This window comes from Saccoglossus kowalevskii, chromosome 9 (genome assembly GCF_978046115.1).
Source record: "Saccoglossus kowalevskii chromosome 9, keSacKowa6.1, whole genome shotgun sequence".
NCBI lineage: Eukaryota > Metazoa > Hemichordata > Enteropneusta > Harrimaniidae > Saccoglossus > Saccoglossus kowalevskii.
The window spans coordinates 28,239,465-28,261,447 of NC_140649.1; the positions used below are offsets into that span (position 1 = coordinate 28,239,465).

At 33.2% G+C, this 21,983-nt stretch overlaps 1 protein-coding gene across 9 annotated transcripts in view; it reads left to right on the forward strand.

The window, feature by feature from the left end:
• Window positions 1–21,983, forward strand: part of LOC100372905 (dual specificity protein phosphatase CDC14A) — a 49,469-nt gene that overhangs the window by 4,176 nt on the left and 23,310 nt on the right. For all 9 annotated transcript variants that reach the window (XM_078005509.2, XM_085503372.1, XM_085503376.1 and 6 more), the window contains exons 4-6: window positions 732–824; window positions 9,643–9,722; window positions 18,438–18,567. In XM_078005509.2, coding sequence (XP_077861635.1) covers window positions 732–824; window positions 9,643–9,722; window positions 18,438–18,567 — 303 coding nt within the window. The remainder of the gene's footprint in view (window positions 1–731; window positions 825–9,642; window positions 9,723–18,437; window positions 18,568–21,983) is intronic.

Consider the following 21,983-nt stretch of genomic DNA (forward strand, 5'->3'; position numbering starts at 1 on the left):
GGCTTCTTTAGTTTGGATTATCAACTAATTCCCAGCAACTGATTGTTCTTGTAGATTTTACCGTTAATGTTTTTTTCTAAAATGTACATGTATAATTTGAATCTTCCAATTCATATTTGTTGTTATTAATATATAGTAATTATCAAAATATGACATTTATTTTGTAATAATACATAGTAATAATCTAATGTGTAATAATGTTCAATTGGGAGTGGAGATGAAGGTACGGTATGTACAATCAGCCAATCAGACTGCTTTAGTGAGCTGTACATAACTAATATTGTTCACTGTTTTTTCTAGAGGTTGGATATACAGTGTATTAATTAATAAAATGTACTGCACAACCATCTAGAAAGTTAGATTGTTTTCAGTATCTGGACCTATTGTAGTGACAACTTATGTACACTATTCTAAAACTGTACAAATGTTGTATGGTACACAAACTGCGCCCCCCTCCATTTTTGGAGGTATATGGAAAAGTTATGTTTTTTTTTCTGTTGAGGATTCTCAGACAAAACAACTGGATGCATTGAAGCAGAAATCCTGGCCCTTGTAAGAGTGTACTTTCAAAGTTTAGCCTTTGCCCCCATCTTCACTTTGACAACAATAATATCTCAATAGTCGAGTAATCGTGTCGTTTGTGTTTCTTAAGACATAGAGGATGTGGAGCTTGTGAGTTTTCACAACAGGCATGTTTGGTTTTTTAAATATATACTTTGTTTTGATTGCAGTCTTTTTCTCTGAACAAAAAGAAGATAGTCCACTATACCAGCTTTGATGCCAGAAAACGTGCCAATGCGGCTTTCCTGATAGGTGCCTATTCGGTAAGTACACCTTAGCTGTATTTCACTGTGACAAGGTCACAGGGTCAGTATACATTGAACACTGATTCCAAAGAACAGGATGTTTATATTGCTATGGATTGTACACCCTGTATATTTTATGGTGGCCTGTACCTGGTCATGTAAAAGTAGACGTGTGTTAACATTTGAACACACGAGCCTTGAATCAACTGCAGACATAAGCCATTTTTTTCCTCTCAGTTATTCACATTTTTGAATCCATATAATTCTAAGCCAAAACTACCTTTGTGAACACGCATGTAATGCAATTTAGACAGCTGTGACATAAAATTCTGGTTGACTAAACTGGCATGTTATTATGATTGATATACACCATGTTACATGACATGTTACTATGTGTTTACTCATTGGGTACCACAAAGCTAATTTTGGCTCATTTTTACTTGAATTAAAAAAAGTATGAAAATAAGATTTGGTGAAAACTGACAGCATATTAGATTTATGAAAATCTAGCGAACGTTGTAAATACGGCTAGAATTTAAATTTTTGTTCGAGTTTACATGCAATCTGCTAATGTTTTTGTTTATTTTCTGTGCATATACATTTCGTTCGTATTTACTTCTTTCTTTCGTGATCGGAAGACGATTATTAAAAATACAGCTGTAAATTGAAACCACTGTAGTTGCGTATCGTGAGCAATAAGTGGCAACAATGTCGGGCGACAATGAATTCAAGCGATTGACACATTGCCATGAATACACTTGATAACTGCTTGCAGACCTCCAGTGGTTATTGTTTATGTCTGGACTCTTGAAACAATAGCAAAATAAAGGGTTGGGCAACTACTCTTTTGTTTAGGCTTGGGAAGAACAATGCAAGCTTTTTACAAATAATTTCAGCTGGATGTACGTTGGTGGGCGGGTGTTGAGAGTTACTGGGCGGCCGTAAAACTTGATGGGCGGGCCGCCCGCCTAAAACCCCTTGTGGAGAACACTGATTATAATACTGTATTCACTCTATTAGTTGCACATACACTTATATAAATGACAGGTGTATCTGTGGTCAAAATAAGTAACTTTTTGGAACATGCATAGTAATCTATAATAAATGAAATTTTTGAATTTTGTTTGTTTTTGTTGGAGATGCATTCCTAATAAAGCAAATACAGTGTATGCTGATACCTATAATAATACATGAATGTTGCCATACATAGACATTTATTTGTATGTGTTTTGATGCTGTTTGATTTTTGTAACACCATTAATTCCTAATACTGGTGATTTTAGTTCTCTGAGGATGATATACAAGCAAGAGTGTGGCATCAGTCGTAGTATTTTTTTAGTCCTCGTTCGGGCGCAGTCCGAAAACGGGGACTTATGTTTTGACCTCTGTGCGTGCATGCGTCCAGACCTGTATCTTTGAAATGCCTGGATCAATCACAATCAAACTTCACACATACATCATACATGATATTATACATATGCATCAAAATCAAGCATTTCTTGGCTGTTTACAGATGGATTTTGTTCAAACTTGGCATATGCATTGGACATTATGGGACCTTGATGCAAATCATTTTGTTTTTCAGATAAGATTCAAAATGTGGTTCTAGTGCTTTGACTGATTATGTTCAAATTTTAAATATTCATTATACATCATGTCATAGATATACAAAATGGCCGAATTGTGACTACTTTTATGCTAAAAAAATCATCAAATATCAAGCATTTCTGGGATTTATAGATGTATTTCGTACAAACTTGTAACATACATTAGACATTATGGGTTCCTGATCATTTTATTTTTCAGATCGGATTGAAAATGGCTGACTGGTGGCCATTTTGTTTTAATGAATGTGGTTCTAGTGTCATATCTCTGACATGCTTTCACTGATTATGTTCAAATTTCACATATTCATTATACATCATGTTATAGATATTTAGATGTATTCAAAATGGCTGATTTTGTTTTGATTAATGCTGTTCCAGAGGAATATCTCTCAATATGGACAAGTACTCATTTGACAATCAAATACAAATGTCAATTATTTTAATGTTAAACAATCATCATATTCCTGACATGCTATATTCCAGCTATATTACTATAAACAAAACTATATATCTTAAATTTGATAACAAACAGGGACTGTGCCATGCATGGCTTGTCACTAATGTTGTGTCTTAATCATCTCCATTTAAATTGGTACAGTATCCCATAGAGCACTGAAATACACGATCTCATTACTAGCGATGTTGTAAGGAGGCAGTTTGTTTTGTATGTAAAGCAAACATTTTGTACTGTGACTACATGTCTATTATTATTTCCTAGCTGTTTGCTTCGTTCAACTTAACTGCTTGGTTTCTATTTCTATACTGTATCCTGAAAAAACATGACATGTCGTTATTGACAATATTTTTTTGTTCAATTAAGAACTGAGCCCAAAATGAAATGTGTTACTCAATTCACACTATGTTAGCATATACAGACTATACATCACCTGCAAGCTAAAAGTTTGTTTATTTCTAACTATTTGCATGCTAGTACCATATATAAAACTTGACTTATTCTTGGGAGCGGACATCCGTCATTATCACCGCTTGACAACCATCATCAGTGAAAACATTCTCAGGGAATTGTACTTTGGGCTAGTTGTTGAGACTCCAAACAGTGCAACAAAATTAGCCCTACACATACATATATAAATTTGGTTATTTAGGATTGCCTCAAAGTTAAGTTTGTGCTGTTTTCCTGACATTAGCTGTTTTCACCGACTCTTCGACCAACATTCCACAGCAGCTTGCGCATAGCCCATAGAAATACATGATACAGTGGTGCGTCTCTTAGCAACATAGAACGTGCTGTAACATAGCTCCGCCCCCAACAATTCAACAGATCTTTACTCATTTGGTAATCAAAGGTCATACTGGCTCAGTATTACATGGATTAAAAATATGAAAACAAAAATACATTTTATTCTCACTCCTGTTAGACTTGAAAAGCATAAAATAAGAAAAATGTTCTCCTTAACAAGATGGTAATTTAGATCAATGTAGGACATGTGTTGAACTCAGTGCCTTGTAAGTTTAACCATGAACGAACAGTAACCCGAATCTCTAGGGAGCTGTGTTATTGACTCTATAGCTGAACTATTGAAGGATGATCTTCCAAGTATTAAACACAATTCTTTGTCAAAGGCTACCCAAGCTTTTTTATCTAGAATATTTTTAGTCCTCTCGCATGGGCTGGCTTGCCATAATTTTCAAGAAATGCAACACAGTACCGATGAGCTAACTAATAGCTTTCTGCTCTAGATGTGATAGAACTGGTAAATTATTACTGTCATTAAAGTTGATCCTAAAATAACTATGTAACCATCTTCAATGATCCATTAAATCATGACATAAAAACATTCTTAATCAGCATTATTATCAGCATAATACTGTAAATGTACTAATTATTCACTGCATTTTAATTTTGCTCATCAATTGCCTTCATGTACTGTTGACTTTGTCTGATTGATTTCATATTGTACTCTCTCAGATTTGTTCATTTTGTGAGGATATTTTCAATTCTGAAATTGAAATGTGCATTGCTAACAGCAGGGCTATTTTAGTCAAGAGAATGTGTATTATATCCTGCTTACTTAGTTGTGTTTGTTTGTAGTACATATGTAATAGTTCCTCATATGTAAGATCTTATGCAGTCAGAGAAACACAACATACTGTCAACTTCATTTTTGTGTTGTTTTGCTGACTCACAAAATTTGTCTTGTTTACAGCAAAATATCCTACTGCGGCTGTCATTGCTCTACTTCCAACATTTAGCAAGCTGTCAGTGACCAATGATATCACCTGTTTATTTCAACTTTTTTTAATTACATGACCTTTTGACCCAAATAAAGTACTTTGTTGCTAGCATTTTGAATTCATGCGTAGATTATTTGCTGGTCATTTTTATCATGTATTGATACCACCAATGGGTTACAAGTAATAAAGACAGCAATTGGTGAAAATTATCCTAACTGGTTTTCAACCAATCCCTTTCTACCTTGATTTGTCAATAAGCATACTTAATAAAATAATTTCTTGGGGGAAGGACGGGTATTATTAATACCTGTTAAAATACTGTAATATAGCTAGCTACATGTCCATTTTAATGTCAACCTCATGAAGAAGACATTTTGTTGAATTACATGTAGCTATGCAGAAATATCTGAGCCAATGTAAAACTATTTCCAAGGTTGTACCTAATAGGCTACCCAACCAGACCAATGTCAGACCAATCAAAGATCAGCTGTTTGTTGGCATGTTGTTTCAATATATCAACTTCTGTTTTGTATACATGTATATGGTTTGACTCAACTTAAATATCTTGCCAGCTATGAACAGTAATTTTACTTATAATGATAATTGTATTGGTCTGCCTGTTGATGTCATTTTTCCTATTCATCTATGGAGGCTTTCAGCAGGTGTTGTGTTAACATTTGGTCTTTTGACTTTAATTATGTGTTTGCACTTTTTTGTGTTTCTGTAAAACTGTTTTTGGATTATCCAAAAATTCACCTTGTTGCAATACCGGTACTAATTCATTCATACGTACATTTATGTATATCTAAATTATCAGTTACTAGAACAAAGTCAGTGAGTACATCCCAATTTACTGTATAGCAAGGTCATTGGACTGTTCCTACTGTTGTCTGTCTGTACAGTGGGTAGGAGGGTAGAATGTCTATAATGATTATTCATTCGTGTATGTTCATTACAGGAACATACAAGGTTATTGTATTGTCAGTGGAAGGACATTTTATTTACATAAATTTCAGCGTACATACATAACCTCTGTGGTTTAGTCATCGCAGTATAGTTAAATTTATGGTGCAGTTAACATTTTAGCAGTTTGATAATTTGACTACACTCACGAACTTACTGTGACAGTGAAAGAAAGGACAGAGACTCAATAATTTCGTTGTTTCAGCCTGCACCAGGAGCTGGTTGTTCTATGAAAGAGATGTCAGATATAGTTGATATCACAACCACTGTCTGGTATATAATCACATGTTATTAACACAAAGTGCTGGACGTTTGTCTGTAAAAAGCATTGCTAAATTACTAGTTTGCTTGCTAACATGTGCTGCATTGGTGTTTGAATGTTACATTCAATGGTAGTAAAGTGCTAGTGACATAGTTTAAATTTCGTGAACAACAATATTTTTTGAATGCTATATGTAGCCTGGAACTCATTTTGAACAGGAAAAGCAGATTCACTATAATAAGGGTTCAACCCTAGAGAAATAAGTGGTCATTAATAAATTGGCAGGGTATTGACCTCCACATGTTAATGTCAAGGTGAAAGTTAATTCTTTAGGGGATAAAACTGTCAGTTATTTTCTCTCCTCATAGAAGCTTGCATTATTATGCATTATGCTTTGATATACACCAATCAGTTTGGTTAGTTTTAATTCTGGTCACCAATGTATGTTGCCTTCAGGAAGCTTTCTTCTCATGGGATTCATCAGTCAAGTGTATTTTACGAGAGAGTGTTCTGTAAGCTCTAATTGTTTGCTCATACATTTGTATATACATTACATGTAAGTAATTGGTCAGATGCTGTAAGAGGCAGTATACAAAAACAACAGGAAACCTCTGACACAACAGATGCTAATATGATCAATGTCAAAAATCCTGATTTCTACATGTAGTGTTTCTAACTACTGTAAAACCTGTGTATATAGTGACCGCCTGATGGCTCTGTTAAAATAGTCTTTAATAAACAGGTGGTATTTTATGAAGGTTGTATTATTTGTTTTATAAATGTAATGCTAATTATTAATTTGGTATTTAAAACAAGGACAAATCTGCAAAAATATTTCTGAAAGGGTGGTTAAACAGTGTATAAGAAAAGTGGTCTTTATACAATGGTTGCATCAAGATGAAAGTCACTAGAATTTATCATTACAGGCAGGTGGTCTTTATATAGAGGGGTCACTAACACAGATTTGACTACTACATATTCTTTCTCTACTGGCTTCTTTAATCAGACAAGGAATCCATGCAATCACTTCCTTATTTGCATAGATAGTAGAATGGAAAAGCAAAAAAATAATTTGACAAGAGAAAAAATCTTGATGAAATGATTGAAATAATCTGTTGTATTAAAAAAAACACTTGATGTTCATTGAATAGCTGTGCATCCTAACTGTCTATTGGCATGACTGGGTTTCATTACCGACGCACTTCATCAAAGAACTGCCTTCTCAAATCTAAGTCTGAACATGGAATATTCTATGAGCTTGTGCTTCTTAGTTCTCTAAGGGATTGAGTTAATGAAATTGAATTAAAGAAGACGTTTTGTGTTTTTTGTTATTACCCGATGTATAGGAATGTGTAGTTGAATTCTATTATTGGTATCTCAATCCCACACAGATTAACGTACAACTGACTTATTGTTGTCGCTGAATTTAGGTCACGTTCACCACACACTTTTTGTAGAGCGCCATTTTATCCTTCTTATAAACGTTTTTCATGTATTAAGGCTAGGTGTAATAATTGAATCGCATCTTTGAAGTTAAGCTTATTAGGAAGTTTGGAATGCTACTAATTTATGCAAGTGATATGGCTAATTACGAAAATGTAGAGAGATTCACTTTTAGCCGTTCTTAATCATATATTTGATATGAATATGGACAACACTTTTCTAATAGCTAATTCAGCCATGAAATTTAATGCATTGCTTCCTTTTCTTAGACAGATTTTACCCCTTTGTGTTCATTGAAAGGGGTGGGGCTGCAAACCACGTTGATATATTAGGCTACGTCAAAGCAAGTAATTGTGATGGAACGTTTTGAGGGTCATTGTTAGTCGTGCTGTTTTGTGCTCATTTTTACTGTGCGTATGTAGCCCATGGAACACAATGCCCAATGACGTACACAGTAGCGTTATTACCGTCACTGGGGCGGTCAGCTCGGTTCTATTCACAATTAGGGACCAGGTGTAATATCAGACAACATTCCACACGTTGTACGTAAACATTCTCACCTATATATTCTACTACATCAGCATAATACTGTGAACCCTGGCATGGCATTCTTGAGGACTACATTTTTCAAAAATCACCAACACTCTGTTTTGTGGGACCCCGGCGAATTTGTCACTGCTAGCAAATTTTGTGGTTTGTCTCGTGCAATATTAAAGGGATGTGTATCAGGGGTTTCACAAATGCATTTAATAGCAGGCCATCATCCTGTAACAACAGGCCAAATATAAAATAAAAAGGCTCTTGGTAGTGCGAAGCGCTACAACAAGACCGGCGTAGGCAGTCAGGGGGGCAGAGAGTAGACAGCCAGTTTGGGCTTGTAGCCGGCGATGGGCTCTTAACGAAACCCCTGGTGTATTGTTAGTTTATATTTATTTTATATTGTCATCTGCTGGGTAAAAGTAGGAACATTGCACTTGTTATACTGTAGAATTGTTTTAATTTTTCTAAAGAGACAGTAGTTATTAAATCATCAATTGTTGACCTTTGCAGTACATCAAATTGCTGTGTTCAACAGAAATGAATGACCACTCAAATAAAATCACCTACAATACTTGGTAATCATAAACATCCTCTGACTACCGGGGGTATACTGTTTAATTCACTCGTTCTTATCAGAAGATTGGATTTTCAGAAAGCAGATGAGAGTAGAAAACATGTAGCAGAAAAATCATATTTGTCGATAGGGGCATATGCATGGAAAGATTAACATAACGCCTGCAGGAAGCAACTAGTGATAGCAAAAATAAATGGGAAAAACAGCCTCAGCAGGCAATTTGTAGAAAGATTTGTTCACATTGCGTAAAATTTGTGATATCTGAGTTATAGAAGCAATCAAAAATACCTCCAACGCCTATAACACTCATGAAATTCAGAAAATGAGAAGTCGGAAAATATGACATGATTATTTTTTTCTTTTTATTAAATTTTGCAGAAAAATAGGATTGTTAAATCTTTCATCCATACCGCATTTCATTTCATCTTGACCGACCTCATTACTGTTTTTATGCTCATCATCCCTGAAGTATATTCAGAAATTAAAGTGTTAATTAATTGAGACAGTGAATATATTAAATTGTAAATTGAGTTCTGGTGAGGGTCACCTAATCATTACTCTTTGTTTTTCAATCCCATATCATGAGCTTGTAATTAGCTTTTATTTACCTAATGTTGGATCATACCACTTATGGGAGAGGGGTAGATATTCACATGCAATTTAAGGGACAATGTGTTCGATATTGGGATGGGTTATTTTACATTGTAGTATGTAGTAAAGGTGAATTTCAATTCATGCACTGTTTTATGACTATATTGAAAAATACATTAAAATGGAGTTTGAATTCCTGTGTGATTTGCTACATGTCAACACTATACACACAATCTTTTTTACTTTAATTCAGAGATAAATATTAGCGAGAGTGATGACAAACAAAAATAATATGTGTGCACATAATATTATATACTGTAGAAGACTTTATTTTAGCTGGAATTAATTTTTGCAGAAAAGGCTTTTTGGGTGTTTTGTATGGAATTTATTTTCACTGATTTTTGAGGAGTTGAATGTGAAATCATCCGAAAATAAATTCCAAGTGAAAATAAAGTATTCTACAGTAGTCAAATGAAATACCTACTATATTTTTGGGGAAATGGAAAGTGAATTTTATGCAGATAAGCCCATATTTTGTAACTTTCCAGTTCTCGGTGTAGTTTTATTCATTTACACTATCAAGACACAATATATACCTTCTGTTGTGACAGATAATGGGCAGTATGTATTCATATAAACTTGTATTTTTTTTGATTATAGATAATATATTTAAAGAAGACTCCCGAGGAAGCGTATCGTCCTCTGGTAGCTGGCAATAATCCCCCATATTTACCATTCAGGTAAGAATAATATTATTTTGTGAAAGTGTATTATATATTGTTTTGGATTTCATGCGACAGTAGTCAATAAAACGTAAATTGATACTTTACTGCTGCAGGCATCAATTTCTTATTTATGTAGGTAGCCTTGTGGCACTGTGTTCTGTGTGATTATCAGTATACTGTATTTTATGAGAAACAATGTGGAATTAGGAGCACACCTTAAGCAAAAATCTCTTTCACTGTACAATTGTATGTTAAATAATTTTTTACCATAAAGTGATATTTTTCCATCTTCCGTTGCTATAGCTACATGTACAAGTATTGTTACCATAAATTCACCTCTGTGCTATAATTTTGTGTCTGAAACAAATGCAACTTATACTGAAACGTTAACTTTTTTTCAACCCCATCGTTATAGCTACCTTCTAAATTGGACAATAGATAATAATAGAGCAAATATGTTGATGTTAAAAATACATAAATATATTTTTTTCTGTGCGCTATGTTGAAGCCCTTTTAAAAAGATAGCATTGACAAATCTTCCGGTGTGAGCTAGGATAGTTTCATCAACAAATGTTTTGAGAATAATAAATGTCTCAACTACAATGTATCTTTGCTGCTTACAGTTGTCCGGTATTAGCAGCTGTGTTGTTCACCATGCCTAATAAACATTTACTAACATTCTCTAATCAATATTGCAAGTATCAGTTATTTTTGTTACTTATTCAAATTAAATTTTTTGATCCAAGGTTACTCACAAAATATGTGAAGTTTTTATTAACTTTTAATTTTTGGAATTCACTTTGTTTACAGTTTAAAATTTTTCCTGCAGAGAATTGTATGTTGTTAATCATTCCTACTTATTGCATATGTGAAATGGTTTCATATTTCAGATCAGCTGACAAATTTTCTATATGCAGTGATGATAATTAATACTCTCCTAATGCTATCGTATTTTGTTATTTAATAATATTTAATGTTGGATTTAGTTTCATCAGGGATTCTGGTATGATTGCACAAGTCAGAGCATGGGTGAGCAAACTGGATATCAAAACAAACACATCAAATCCAGCATAGACAATCTCTGTACCGTATTTGCTCTATTAGAATAGCAGATATAATAGCACATTAACCTCAAATCAGCAGCATTTTTTTCATTACATAATTTTTTTTAGGAAGCATGAGAATTTATGTGCTAGATTATTATTGTTCAATCAATCATCAGTATTTGTTATGTTAATCGAGTCCATTCAAATAAATCACCAAATCTGTTACAACATCATCTGAGCTGTTAAATGCAAGTTTTCAGATTTGTGCTTGGTATGATAAACTAGGTATCAATAACCATTAGACTTTATAATGTCTGGCATTAATTCAAATCTTACTGTTTATTTTTTTATACAAATGGCTTCCATTTCTAAACGTCATTCAATGCTGCAAGTTTTTTTCTACATGTAGACATCTAACAAATAATGAATCCAAGGCATGCATGTAACCAAATGACTAGAGTGAAGTTTTCTTTCCCTTGCCTCATTTCCAATCTGTTCATGCAAGTTGTTTGTCCATATATAAAGTCAACCATTATTCAATTTGCTTTTCTTTTCATTTTCAAATTTAGGTCATCTATCAATATTCATAACATGTAAGAATGTTCCATTCAATGCATGGGGGTTGAAGACACAATTGGATGAGCAGGGTTAAATTGTTTTATTTATTATTTAAAATTATTCTTTAAAATTGGTCTATTAATATTCAATTTTGACAATTTTGACTGCAATGTATACGCATGACATATATTCAGTGTAGCGTGCATTATGTGTAATGCCTGGGTATAAGTATATCAAGATAAATGTGGTAATACATAAACTACAATACAATACTACCGTGGGCTGTTTAATTTTCACAGCTAGAAATGCCAGTGATTTGATAATTTAAAGATGTTCTTGAAGATAAAATTTCACTGACTGGATGTATTACAGTAAAATTTCACAAAAATGAATGACTCTGGATTTAACCCAGTAAAATTTTACAAAATGACTACAAAATTTCACAATTCTCACTGTATCTTGAAATTTGCAAGATTTTGTCTATGTGAAATTAACATTAAGTTTGTCCTTCATTGTATTATGAATAATTTAATATACAAATTTGATCTTTGTGAGTTTAAAATATTGTTTGTCACGGGTCTTGTTATGGTTCTCTTGCTCCCATGAGAGCCGTGTGACCATGATGTTTTATATCTGTGATTTGTACTGATTTCATTTTACTTGGCTGATGTAGATCTAATGCTTGGCTGTTACTGTGTGTGTCTCGAAGGTTAGGTAACAATTTGGGATTACCGAAATGTGTTGATAAAAAGCATAAATCATCCCGTGTAACTGATTATGTCATAATGGTGTTTTATCACTACAATATCAGTAAAAATGTTGACAATGGAAAACAAATGTCAGGCATGTTGTACAAAAACAGACTGCTACAGATTAACATTTTGTACAACCACAATCAGTAACATCAGTACATGCCCACTTCTAAATCTAAATAATATTCATGCTTATAGGAATATATTTGTCATTCACTACATGCTTCAGTATCATCAGGTTGAAATCAGAATAGGAGTGGGTGGATGTTTGGGTGAGTGGGTTGGTGGCATACACGTGACAGCTCATATGCTTGTAAACTTATTTACATATTGATTGTATGAAGTAGTATGGTCTTTTCAATCATATCAACACAGGACTCGGTGTTTTCGCTGGAAGCCAAACAAATAAGCTGTTATGTTTTGTTGGTCACATATACCATTTGCAATGGTCTTGATAATAGGGTGTACTTTGACCCTATAGGGTTATTGTGTTTTTGTATTTCACTGTCGCAGTGTCAGGTAGTGAGCTTCCTAACAGTTTTATGGCAACGGTCTTTCACAATAACTGGTATAACAGTCGTGACTTAACAGCTCTGTATTCCAGTAACAATCTTTTAGTACCATGACACGTATGCTATTTTTGACAATGATTCAGGGCTCTATCCGAATCACAAATTACCGGTATACAAAAATAAAACGTGCTATAACTTTGGTTGTCTTTAATGTGTACTTAGTTTGGTTGGTTTGTTTATTATTGTTGTCATGGAAACCACAAAGGGTGTTTTAATTTGTTTTCCGTATGTACTTTTTCAAGACTGCCACATCTCAGAGTTTTAATGGTTTCCAGGTTTCCTTTTAGTCTACATTTATTTCATTCTATATGTATGTTGGTGGGTGTTGAGTTTGGTGAAAAATAAGGATTTCAAAAGCTTAAGAATTGTGTGTCTTTTTTTTAAACTGGATTTCCTGTTTGGTACATACAAATTCATTACACACTAGGTTATTATTTTGCTGTATCACTTGATAAGTGCTATCTAAAAGAACCTGGAATTTGAATATACCGGTACTCTTGTCCTAAAATAGTGGAAATCAATCAAAGTACAAGAAATATTACATTTTCACTGAATGTTTGTTTTAGTTTTGCTGATTTTACTGTCTTGAATGGTTTTATTAATTTATTACCCCCCCCTCCTCCTCCAGCAAACATGTCTGTGGGCCAACATAATCTCTGTGTAACAGTGGTTGCCAGCATACCACTGTTGTGAGAAATGTCCATGCAGTTACCTGTGTTTACTTTAAGTTCAGTTTTATTTCAGTTTGTAAGTTTGTTTGAATCCAAAGAATTGTTGCCATTAGATGATGTTTTCAGAGACTGTAAGATTTCCTAATGTTTTCTGTGACTCCCACTCCAAAGAAGCCCAGTGACACAATCCTGTAGTTCACTCCTGTTGTGATTAACTGTTAACAGGACTTTTGCAGAAGCTCTGGCAATAAAGCAAATACAATATACAATTCAACTAATTACGTACCAACCCTTTTCGCTTTTTTCACCCAACCCCCATTTATAAAATTCCTGGCTATAGTTTCAATTTAAACAATTTATGGATTTAACTGCACCCTAGATACTGGGTAATATTCGCCTATTATTCAACTCCAACCCCCTACTGTGTTGGCTCTGTTGCCAAATTTCTCTAGAATACTGTAATGCGTGTGCAGTTGCTGACACTGTGAGCGGTCTCTTTACATGGCCGAACAATTAAAGAGCTAACATGTTTCCAGGTTACAGCGAGATACAAAGCAAGGATGTTGTCCCTATTGTTATAAAAAAAAGGACAGACCGGTATTCCTTCAGTGTATTTACCACTTATGCAAACACTGGTACAATTATGTGCTTTCTCCCCAACCTTGCCTTACTGTGTTTAAATTTCTACCTGTATATAACTGTACATTTTGCTGACATCTCATGTTTGTAGAGTAGCTTAACAAGTCAGCATGGACACAATTTTATCCTTAGCAGTTATCCATTCCAGTGCTCTGACGTAGCGGGTTTCTATTACAGCTGTATTTGAAATGTAATTTTCCCATACCGTGTTGTTACAGACTAATGGCATTAAACTGATTGCCTTCAGTTGTATTAACCCTGATTGGAAAATTGCTTGTCAATTTATTAAGCCCCAAGGTATAATGTTCAATTCATTACTGGGGCACTGGAGTGTATGGAATAATTTACTTGGGAGTTCAATGGTATGCGGCTTACAAGTCAAATCTGTTACCCTACAGGCTTGGTTAAGAAATACATAGTGATTATCTCCATGTGACCACAATAGTCAAAATACTGCTGTTATTTCAAACATAATGTCACAATATGAGTACGGTAATTCGTTTTTTGCTGGAACTGGTTTCTTGTAAAAATTTCCAAATCTGGAATTGTGCAAGATGCAAATGCAAATGAGAATTTGTAGATGGGGGTTTAGTGGTTGCCACGTGCATGCTCTAAAACAGTCTACATAAACAATGAATACTTCAGAGAAATGTCTAACCTATTTATTGCAAGTAGATTTTCCAAAATGTTCTATTGTTGTATATATAATTGTTATTTTTATATAGATATCGATTAATATTAACCAAAAAATATATCTGATTACAATAAATATGATTACCAGTTACTTTCTCAATCAGTCTCTACAATGTAGAATGAAATCCTGTTTCATTTGTTGCTATAATTGTTTTATATGACTTTGGATTATTTATATTTGACTGTGTGTCACCTGTTGTTGGTGCCATGTGTGAGGTCACCTCTCCTCATGTTTCTATGTACACAAGATATCTAGTGCTAATATTTCTTTCAACTCATCTATTAACTTTTGACACCATTTCATAAATCATAAGATTAAGGAGGCTGGGTATCGATGATTCATTTCGTCATGATGCACTTTGTTGCATTTTGTTAATTAATGCTGCTACCCACTTTCCCATGACCATCGTAATACTGCCTTTTTAGCTATGCATGAAACTGCAATAATCTTAAGTGGAATTCAGATATGTGCTTGTAATAATGGAAATTTGTACAGGTACTTTAACACCTGAATGCTACACGAAAGAGACATTATTCTCACACTTTAATTCCTGTATTTAGAATTTTTTCTTTCTCTATATGCACTCATTTGGTGTTGTGTGTGTCTTTTTCTGATAAAACTCAAAGAGAGCACTTCTGTTGAATAAAAGACAATTTGGTTCATCAATCTGCCACATTTGTGACGATAAAGACTTGCAGATGTTTTAGGCACAATGCATTGTCCATTCACTGTCTCCTGATGTTTTCTGCACACACAATACCATAATTTCCTGGTCTGTACAGTACATTGAGAAATGCATGTATCGTATTTGAAAATGCATGTGCTTACATCATTTTCTTAAGTGTGCTTATTTTTTTACGCTTTTTAATTGACAGATTCATGAATATGAATTTTTAATGAGAAATTATTGATGCAAACGGTTGACAACAACAAGAAACCTAAACGACATTGTTGCACTATAATTCTTATGATTAAAATAAATCATGTGTTTAGCTTACATGATCTTCTAATAAAGATAGAGCTAATATGGTATTCCACTTTAAGCTGACACATTACATCATACATGCTGGTCTAAAAATAGTTCTGGTCACAGGACACCAATCGTTTTGCACCTGAAAATGTTGGAATTTCACCTTATCTGATTTGGTAAACAATAACAGCATTGTGTACTGCTGTCTGAGTGATATATGATCTAAAAATATGTGGTCAAGAATTTGCAGGTATAGTTTACAATAAGGCAGCTTCGTTTCCTTGTTGGCTAACAATTTCAATTCTAAATTTTAATGACAATTTGAAATTTGTTTAAAAATACCTCAACAAATGTCAGAATTAAATTTAACACTGGTAGCTTGAAACATTTATAGCCATTAAAAATTCAACTAGCCTATCACATAGGGTTTAACCTTCATCCTGCCAAATCCATGTACAATGTACTTATGTATCGACTTAACCAGTTATGGTTTAAACTTGCGTGTACAATGTAATATTGCGACTTACACACCCCTCTCGTGTCAACCCCTTGAACTCTAACCTAACTTCTTCCATAATTTGAGTGTGCAATATTTAATACATTTCTATCTATGTTTTTAAACTTCTTTGCTAATTACAGACCAAATTAGTCATTTCTTTAAAGAATTATGGAAAGAAAATGTGGGTTTTGTAAAAGGCAACTAAAGATGACATGAACAAAGTGTCACTAAGGGCATCAAGATATTTAGGTGTAGGGCATCAAGATATTTGACTCCACATGCATTTCCTTGATCATTAAATATTCAAGTTGTTTTATGCTTGGCTGGTTTTATGCTCTTGCTCCTAGGAAGAGTAGTTTTAATTCTTGATTAAAATGTTTTCAATTTTCTGCCTGATGGACACCTATCATCTTTTCATACAAAATGTCTTATGGGCCTCTCGCCAGGTTGTTTTACATCCTGAGTTCATTAACATGGAATGCAGTTGTGTTCTTTCCACGTATGAAAACTCCTTTTTTGTAAATAGGGATAAGGAGGCTCATAATCAGTCATAATCAAACGTGGTTCAAGGTGTGTTCAATTGCAGAGATTAATTTTATACCACAAAGATTATTAATATTTAGAATGGTTGCTTTCAAAGATATACAATAGCAGAGCCTACCATCTTTGATATATGCAGATGGGTGGGTGTGTGCACTGAATAGGACTAAAAGAACTATTTTCACATAACATAATACATGCATGTGGATCAGAAATTGTTCGTAAAGTTTACAGTCTATGAGACAATCGTCTTGTATATTCAAGGCGTATAAGGCAGAGATACAAAATATTTTGTTCTCTGTTTACATGTAGTGCACATACAACTTTACAACTCTAGTACAAGTTCTTCCTCATGTGACAAGGTTCATTATTTTGTTCATAAATTGCTGAACGATGTGATTTGAGTACATGTATAAATGCTGCAATCAGTGCCATGGTCAGAAAACATTCCTACTGTTCACCCAGTCAATTCTGCAGTAATGACTTAAATTATTTTGACAAAGAACTGTTTAAGGAGGTGGTTTTCCTGAAAAGCCAAAATCTGAAACGACCAAAGCAATAACATTTGGCACAGGAAATTCCATTGGTAATTTACATGCATATAAAAGTTCACTCAATTCGTGAAAACCTTTTTATTCGTCTGAAACAAACGATTGTTATTGCGCTGTATATATGGCACAGAATAGGAACAATAGGCTTTATTGCCATGGTTACCAATAAATGTGTTTGGTAGTTCATATAATGCAAACTGCCAATGACCTCGTGTTTTCATTGCTGCAATTTATCTACCATTGTGTCATGTCTAATACTCTTAAATATACGTTTATAAGTTTGTAAGAATATGACACTTTGAATGAGGTCATATGTTATTATTGGGACATAGTTCAGTGGTTATATGAACATTGAATGGATTCCTGGACTGTTGGGTGTCTTGGTTTTGTTAAATCTTCGAATTATCTGATTATTTAATATTGCTTTTTGTTTATTTGATTGAAAAATAAACTATGCAACCAATACTAACCACAAAGTTTTCCATCCATTTTACTCTGTGAACTCATACATTTGTACATGCATATCTTTCATGCATTTTTGTCTTTGCACTTTATATCACTGCAATGTGAGTGACTGCATTGAAATGAAACTGTCTATTCTGGTATGAAGAGTGAGGATTTGGTTATGTGTAGTCAGCTTCTTTCTGTCTTGGACCTCTTTGGAAATGAGTAGGTGCTCAGACGTAAGAGCTCCTATAAAATGAACAAATAATCCTATAATATATAATCCCAAATATAATAAACACTTCACACTATATTTATATAAACCAAGATTGTCTGTTCTGTAGCCACTTTGGTTTTGAGCATCACTTTCAAACCTGGTCCATAATCATGTGATAATATGAGGTTATTATGAGAATACTGCAAAAGTATGCACAAAGGTAGTACAATGTTTATTTTGTTGGACGTGTAGCAGAGGTGGATGCCGTCCGGTATCACTGGAGTACATGCTTTGCTACATTCTCGTGATAATCTTTATCATTCAAATTCTTTGATCATTCATTGATATAATTTTATTTTAGTTACACGCTAAATTGTTGCTGCATAAACATAAGACAAATTTTCCAAATAAAAAATACTTTTCAACGCGTTCATACATCATTTTACAGACTTCTATTGTTTTTGCTGACAGATGTATGATAATGAGGTTATTACAGGGATACTGCATTAATTAATTATTCTGAATCATGTCATGTCTCGTACATTAATATTTAATAATTTTTTCCTCTCAATTTCAGGGATGCATCGTTCGGTTCGTGTACATACAATCTTACACTTTTAGACTGTCTGAAAGCAATAGATAGAGCTTTAGACAATGGTTTCTTTCACTTTGATACATTTGACGTAGAGGAGTATGAACATTATGAGGTAAGTTCATGTCACTTAAGGTCAAACCAAGTCCAAATTCTTCCTGGGTTTAACTCCTAAATAGGGTTAACCACTTTACTGTCCCTGGCCTCTAATGCATATGACTTTGGGAGACTCAGGATTTACACAGTATTAGCGCATTGGATATTTTTGCCATAACAAAAGGTCAGGAGAAACAACTGTGACATTCAATGACAGAAACTGTTGCTTGGCTATAATATTATTAATTACAATAAACAGTATTTGTATTTTATTTGTACTGATTCACCCACCTATATAAATAAGCAACAATAAATTCCAAGTGAAACTATGTACATGTAGTAGACTAAGTGGGATCAAGCATAAGGATTTAAGAGAAGACTGCAAACATTATATTAAAATTGTGGCGTTGTTGCAGTAATGGTCAGGGCTTGTACATGTATCGGTATACAAGGATCTAAGGATACCCAATTTCAAGCATAAAAACTGCTAAAAATGCCTTGCAATGATTGCACTTATGGAGAAAATTAACAGTGTATGGGAATTCTGAAGACACTAAAATGTTGGGGGCCTTTCATTCCATTTATTTTATTTATAAAATGTGAATTTTTATTTTACAAAATTACTTATTCCATACCTAAATTAAGATGTTTTTTAATATCTCTGTTAATGCATGATTTTTTGTTGCATCAATGACGTACCAGAAAATTAGCATAATTAGTTGCATCACTTGAAGTCTGTGTGTCAGGGATGTATTCTGAGACAATTTGTGCTTTGATTCAGCTTGAAAGATAAACTAAAATACAGTAAACTGGTTTTCTTTTGCAAGGAAAAAATTGTTGTAATCCCACGAGTAAGGGAAAATCATATCATTTGGTAGAAGTGAACATTAGAAACTATGGATGCAGCTGTCAAGATAGTTTTTAATAGGTTTCACTCACATAGGTTTGATATTTGGTCCATGAGAATGGTCTCAATTCATCAAATGTTGAATACTTCTTGCAGGCAACAATTTAAATTTAATAATGGTATTAATTAGTTTTTTTTTTTTATTGATTTCTGTCAAGTTTTTGTATTGATCTCTGTAAAATACTGTTTTTTGGCTGGAATTAATTTTCACTGAAAAGGTTTTTTGAATGTTTTTTTATGGAATTTATTTATACTGATTATTGATGAGTTGAATGTGAAATACGGTATAGAAAAAAAAGGTATATTTGCTGGATTTTATTTTCACTAAAAAATCCCTTCAGCGAGAATAGCCAAAATAAAATCCAAGCAGAAATAAAGAATTTCACAGTATTTTTTTTTTTTTTATATGTCAAAACCTTTGTGAATAGGAAAGGATGTGTGTTTGTTATTAAAATAGCTTTTGTGAATTGTGTGGGTGTGTAGATGACGACATGGCAGCCATGTATGTGTACTAAAGTGAAACTGTATAAGCTGTATCAACATAGCAAAGTAAATATAATCATTAGACCTGCTATACCACAACCACTAACGATCCAATTAACTTACAGTCATATAATTACCTCCTGGTGAGATCATCGATAAAGTATTGCCTTTTGATATTTTTAATGTAAAGTGTTACTAAAAATACTACCATTAGTAAGGCCTAACAAATATAAAGTTGTGTTTGGCGATCCAAATCATGTTTATCAATTTCCTGTTTACTAGTGAATACTATAAGAATATTAAAAATATAAAAATGGAATATGATATACATGTAATATAACAATGGGAAAATAATTAGTTGTCATCTGGTCAATGAATGAAAACATTTTAGTGGTATTTTTGTTGTCTGTTTAATTATACCAAATTAAATAAATCTTGGTAAAATCACATCTGTGAAGATGCCAGCTATGTCATCAGCACCATCACAATATTTCCCACACTTGAGTTTACAAATATGATTATGCAATTTCTGTACCTTGTTTTTTTCCACTAATACAATACATGTTTTAATACCAACCAGGCTCTGTTTCGTGTGAAATTATTTGATATATATGCAGTGTTTACAATGTGTAAATTAATTAATTGTTCCCTAGATATTTAATTTAATCATTTCTGTCTGGTTGTTGTATAAATATCATGTTATTACATTATATTGTAAGCAGATCTTCTCAAATATGTATTACGTGAAAGGATATTAAACTGCTACATTTATTCTTAGCAAAGTGATTTGTGAGTAGAGACTGTTATGGTCATATGACATAAAGTGCATACTGATTGCTTCAATTCATAGTTTTTTGACCATTATCTAAACAACATTCTGACCAAAACTACACCAAGCATTACTTTGTCACTGCTAATCACAAGTAACTATTCAATTATTTGTTTTTAATTAATTACTATGTTACATGTGTATGTGCAGCAGGCACACATCGCTTTAAATGTGTATGTTATATTTAATCATATTGTCAAATCATAGACCATAATAGGCCATGGTCAAACTTCCGATGAAGGAATTACTAATAAATTCATAAGGTCATTTCCATGGTTACAGGCTATTTTTAGCCACAAAGTGGATGGGTCATTGATTGGCTGAAAAATTAATTATGTTATTGGTGGTTGGATTATACAAATGTAGTTATTATGCTCTGTATTAATTATGTTTAGAGTATAAGACAATATAAAAATTGAGTGGTTATATCTTGATGTAGTGTGTGGATGATCAAATTATTCTTCACAATGACGTATAATTAACTACTCATCTGATATCGTACTGAGGCAAATCCTTTATTATCAGCAGTTAAAAAAAAAATTTCATTTAAATAAAACATATAATCTGTTATACTTATACATCTTCTAAGAACCACTTTTATGTTGAATGGAACCTTTTTGCGTCTCTTCAACAATCTGCTGTAAACGTGTTGAAATAGCTATATGCAAATTTAGCAAATTTGATGCATAAATTAACAAAATTATAATTTAGATAAAGTGTCAACTATCTCATTATGAGAATATACTTTATTTTAATTAGCAATATTTCTTATTACCTAAAATAACATGCTAGCCAAAAATACATGTTTTACAATATGCTTGCCCAAGTTAAATTAGACCTGTTTTGTCACTCTATGTACCATTTGTGCTTGTAATTTGTACATAAGCAAGGTCAAGAGACCAGAGTAATATTCGATGTCTGGAATGGACTCCTAAAAAAATATACTTAAATACAAAAATAATCAGTGATACTAGCTTAAATAGCAGTTAGTAAGCCATCAAAAAAAGGTTGCTTTCCTGTTCTTAAATGTTTGAAAATAAACTGTTTTTATTGTGTTTGCTTTTAAAAGTTCGCATTCAGAAATCTCCACTTCCTGCAACAGTAACTATGTAATGCTTGCATGGGGGATTAGTTCATCAGACTCTTTTGAAAACAGCTAAATAATGTGTGACATCTAGTATTCAAAATGTCAGGTTATATACAACCACAATGGAGT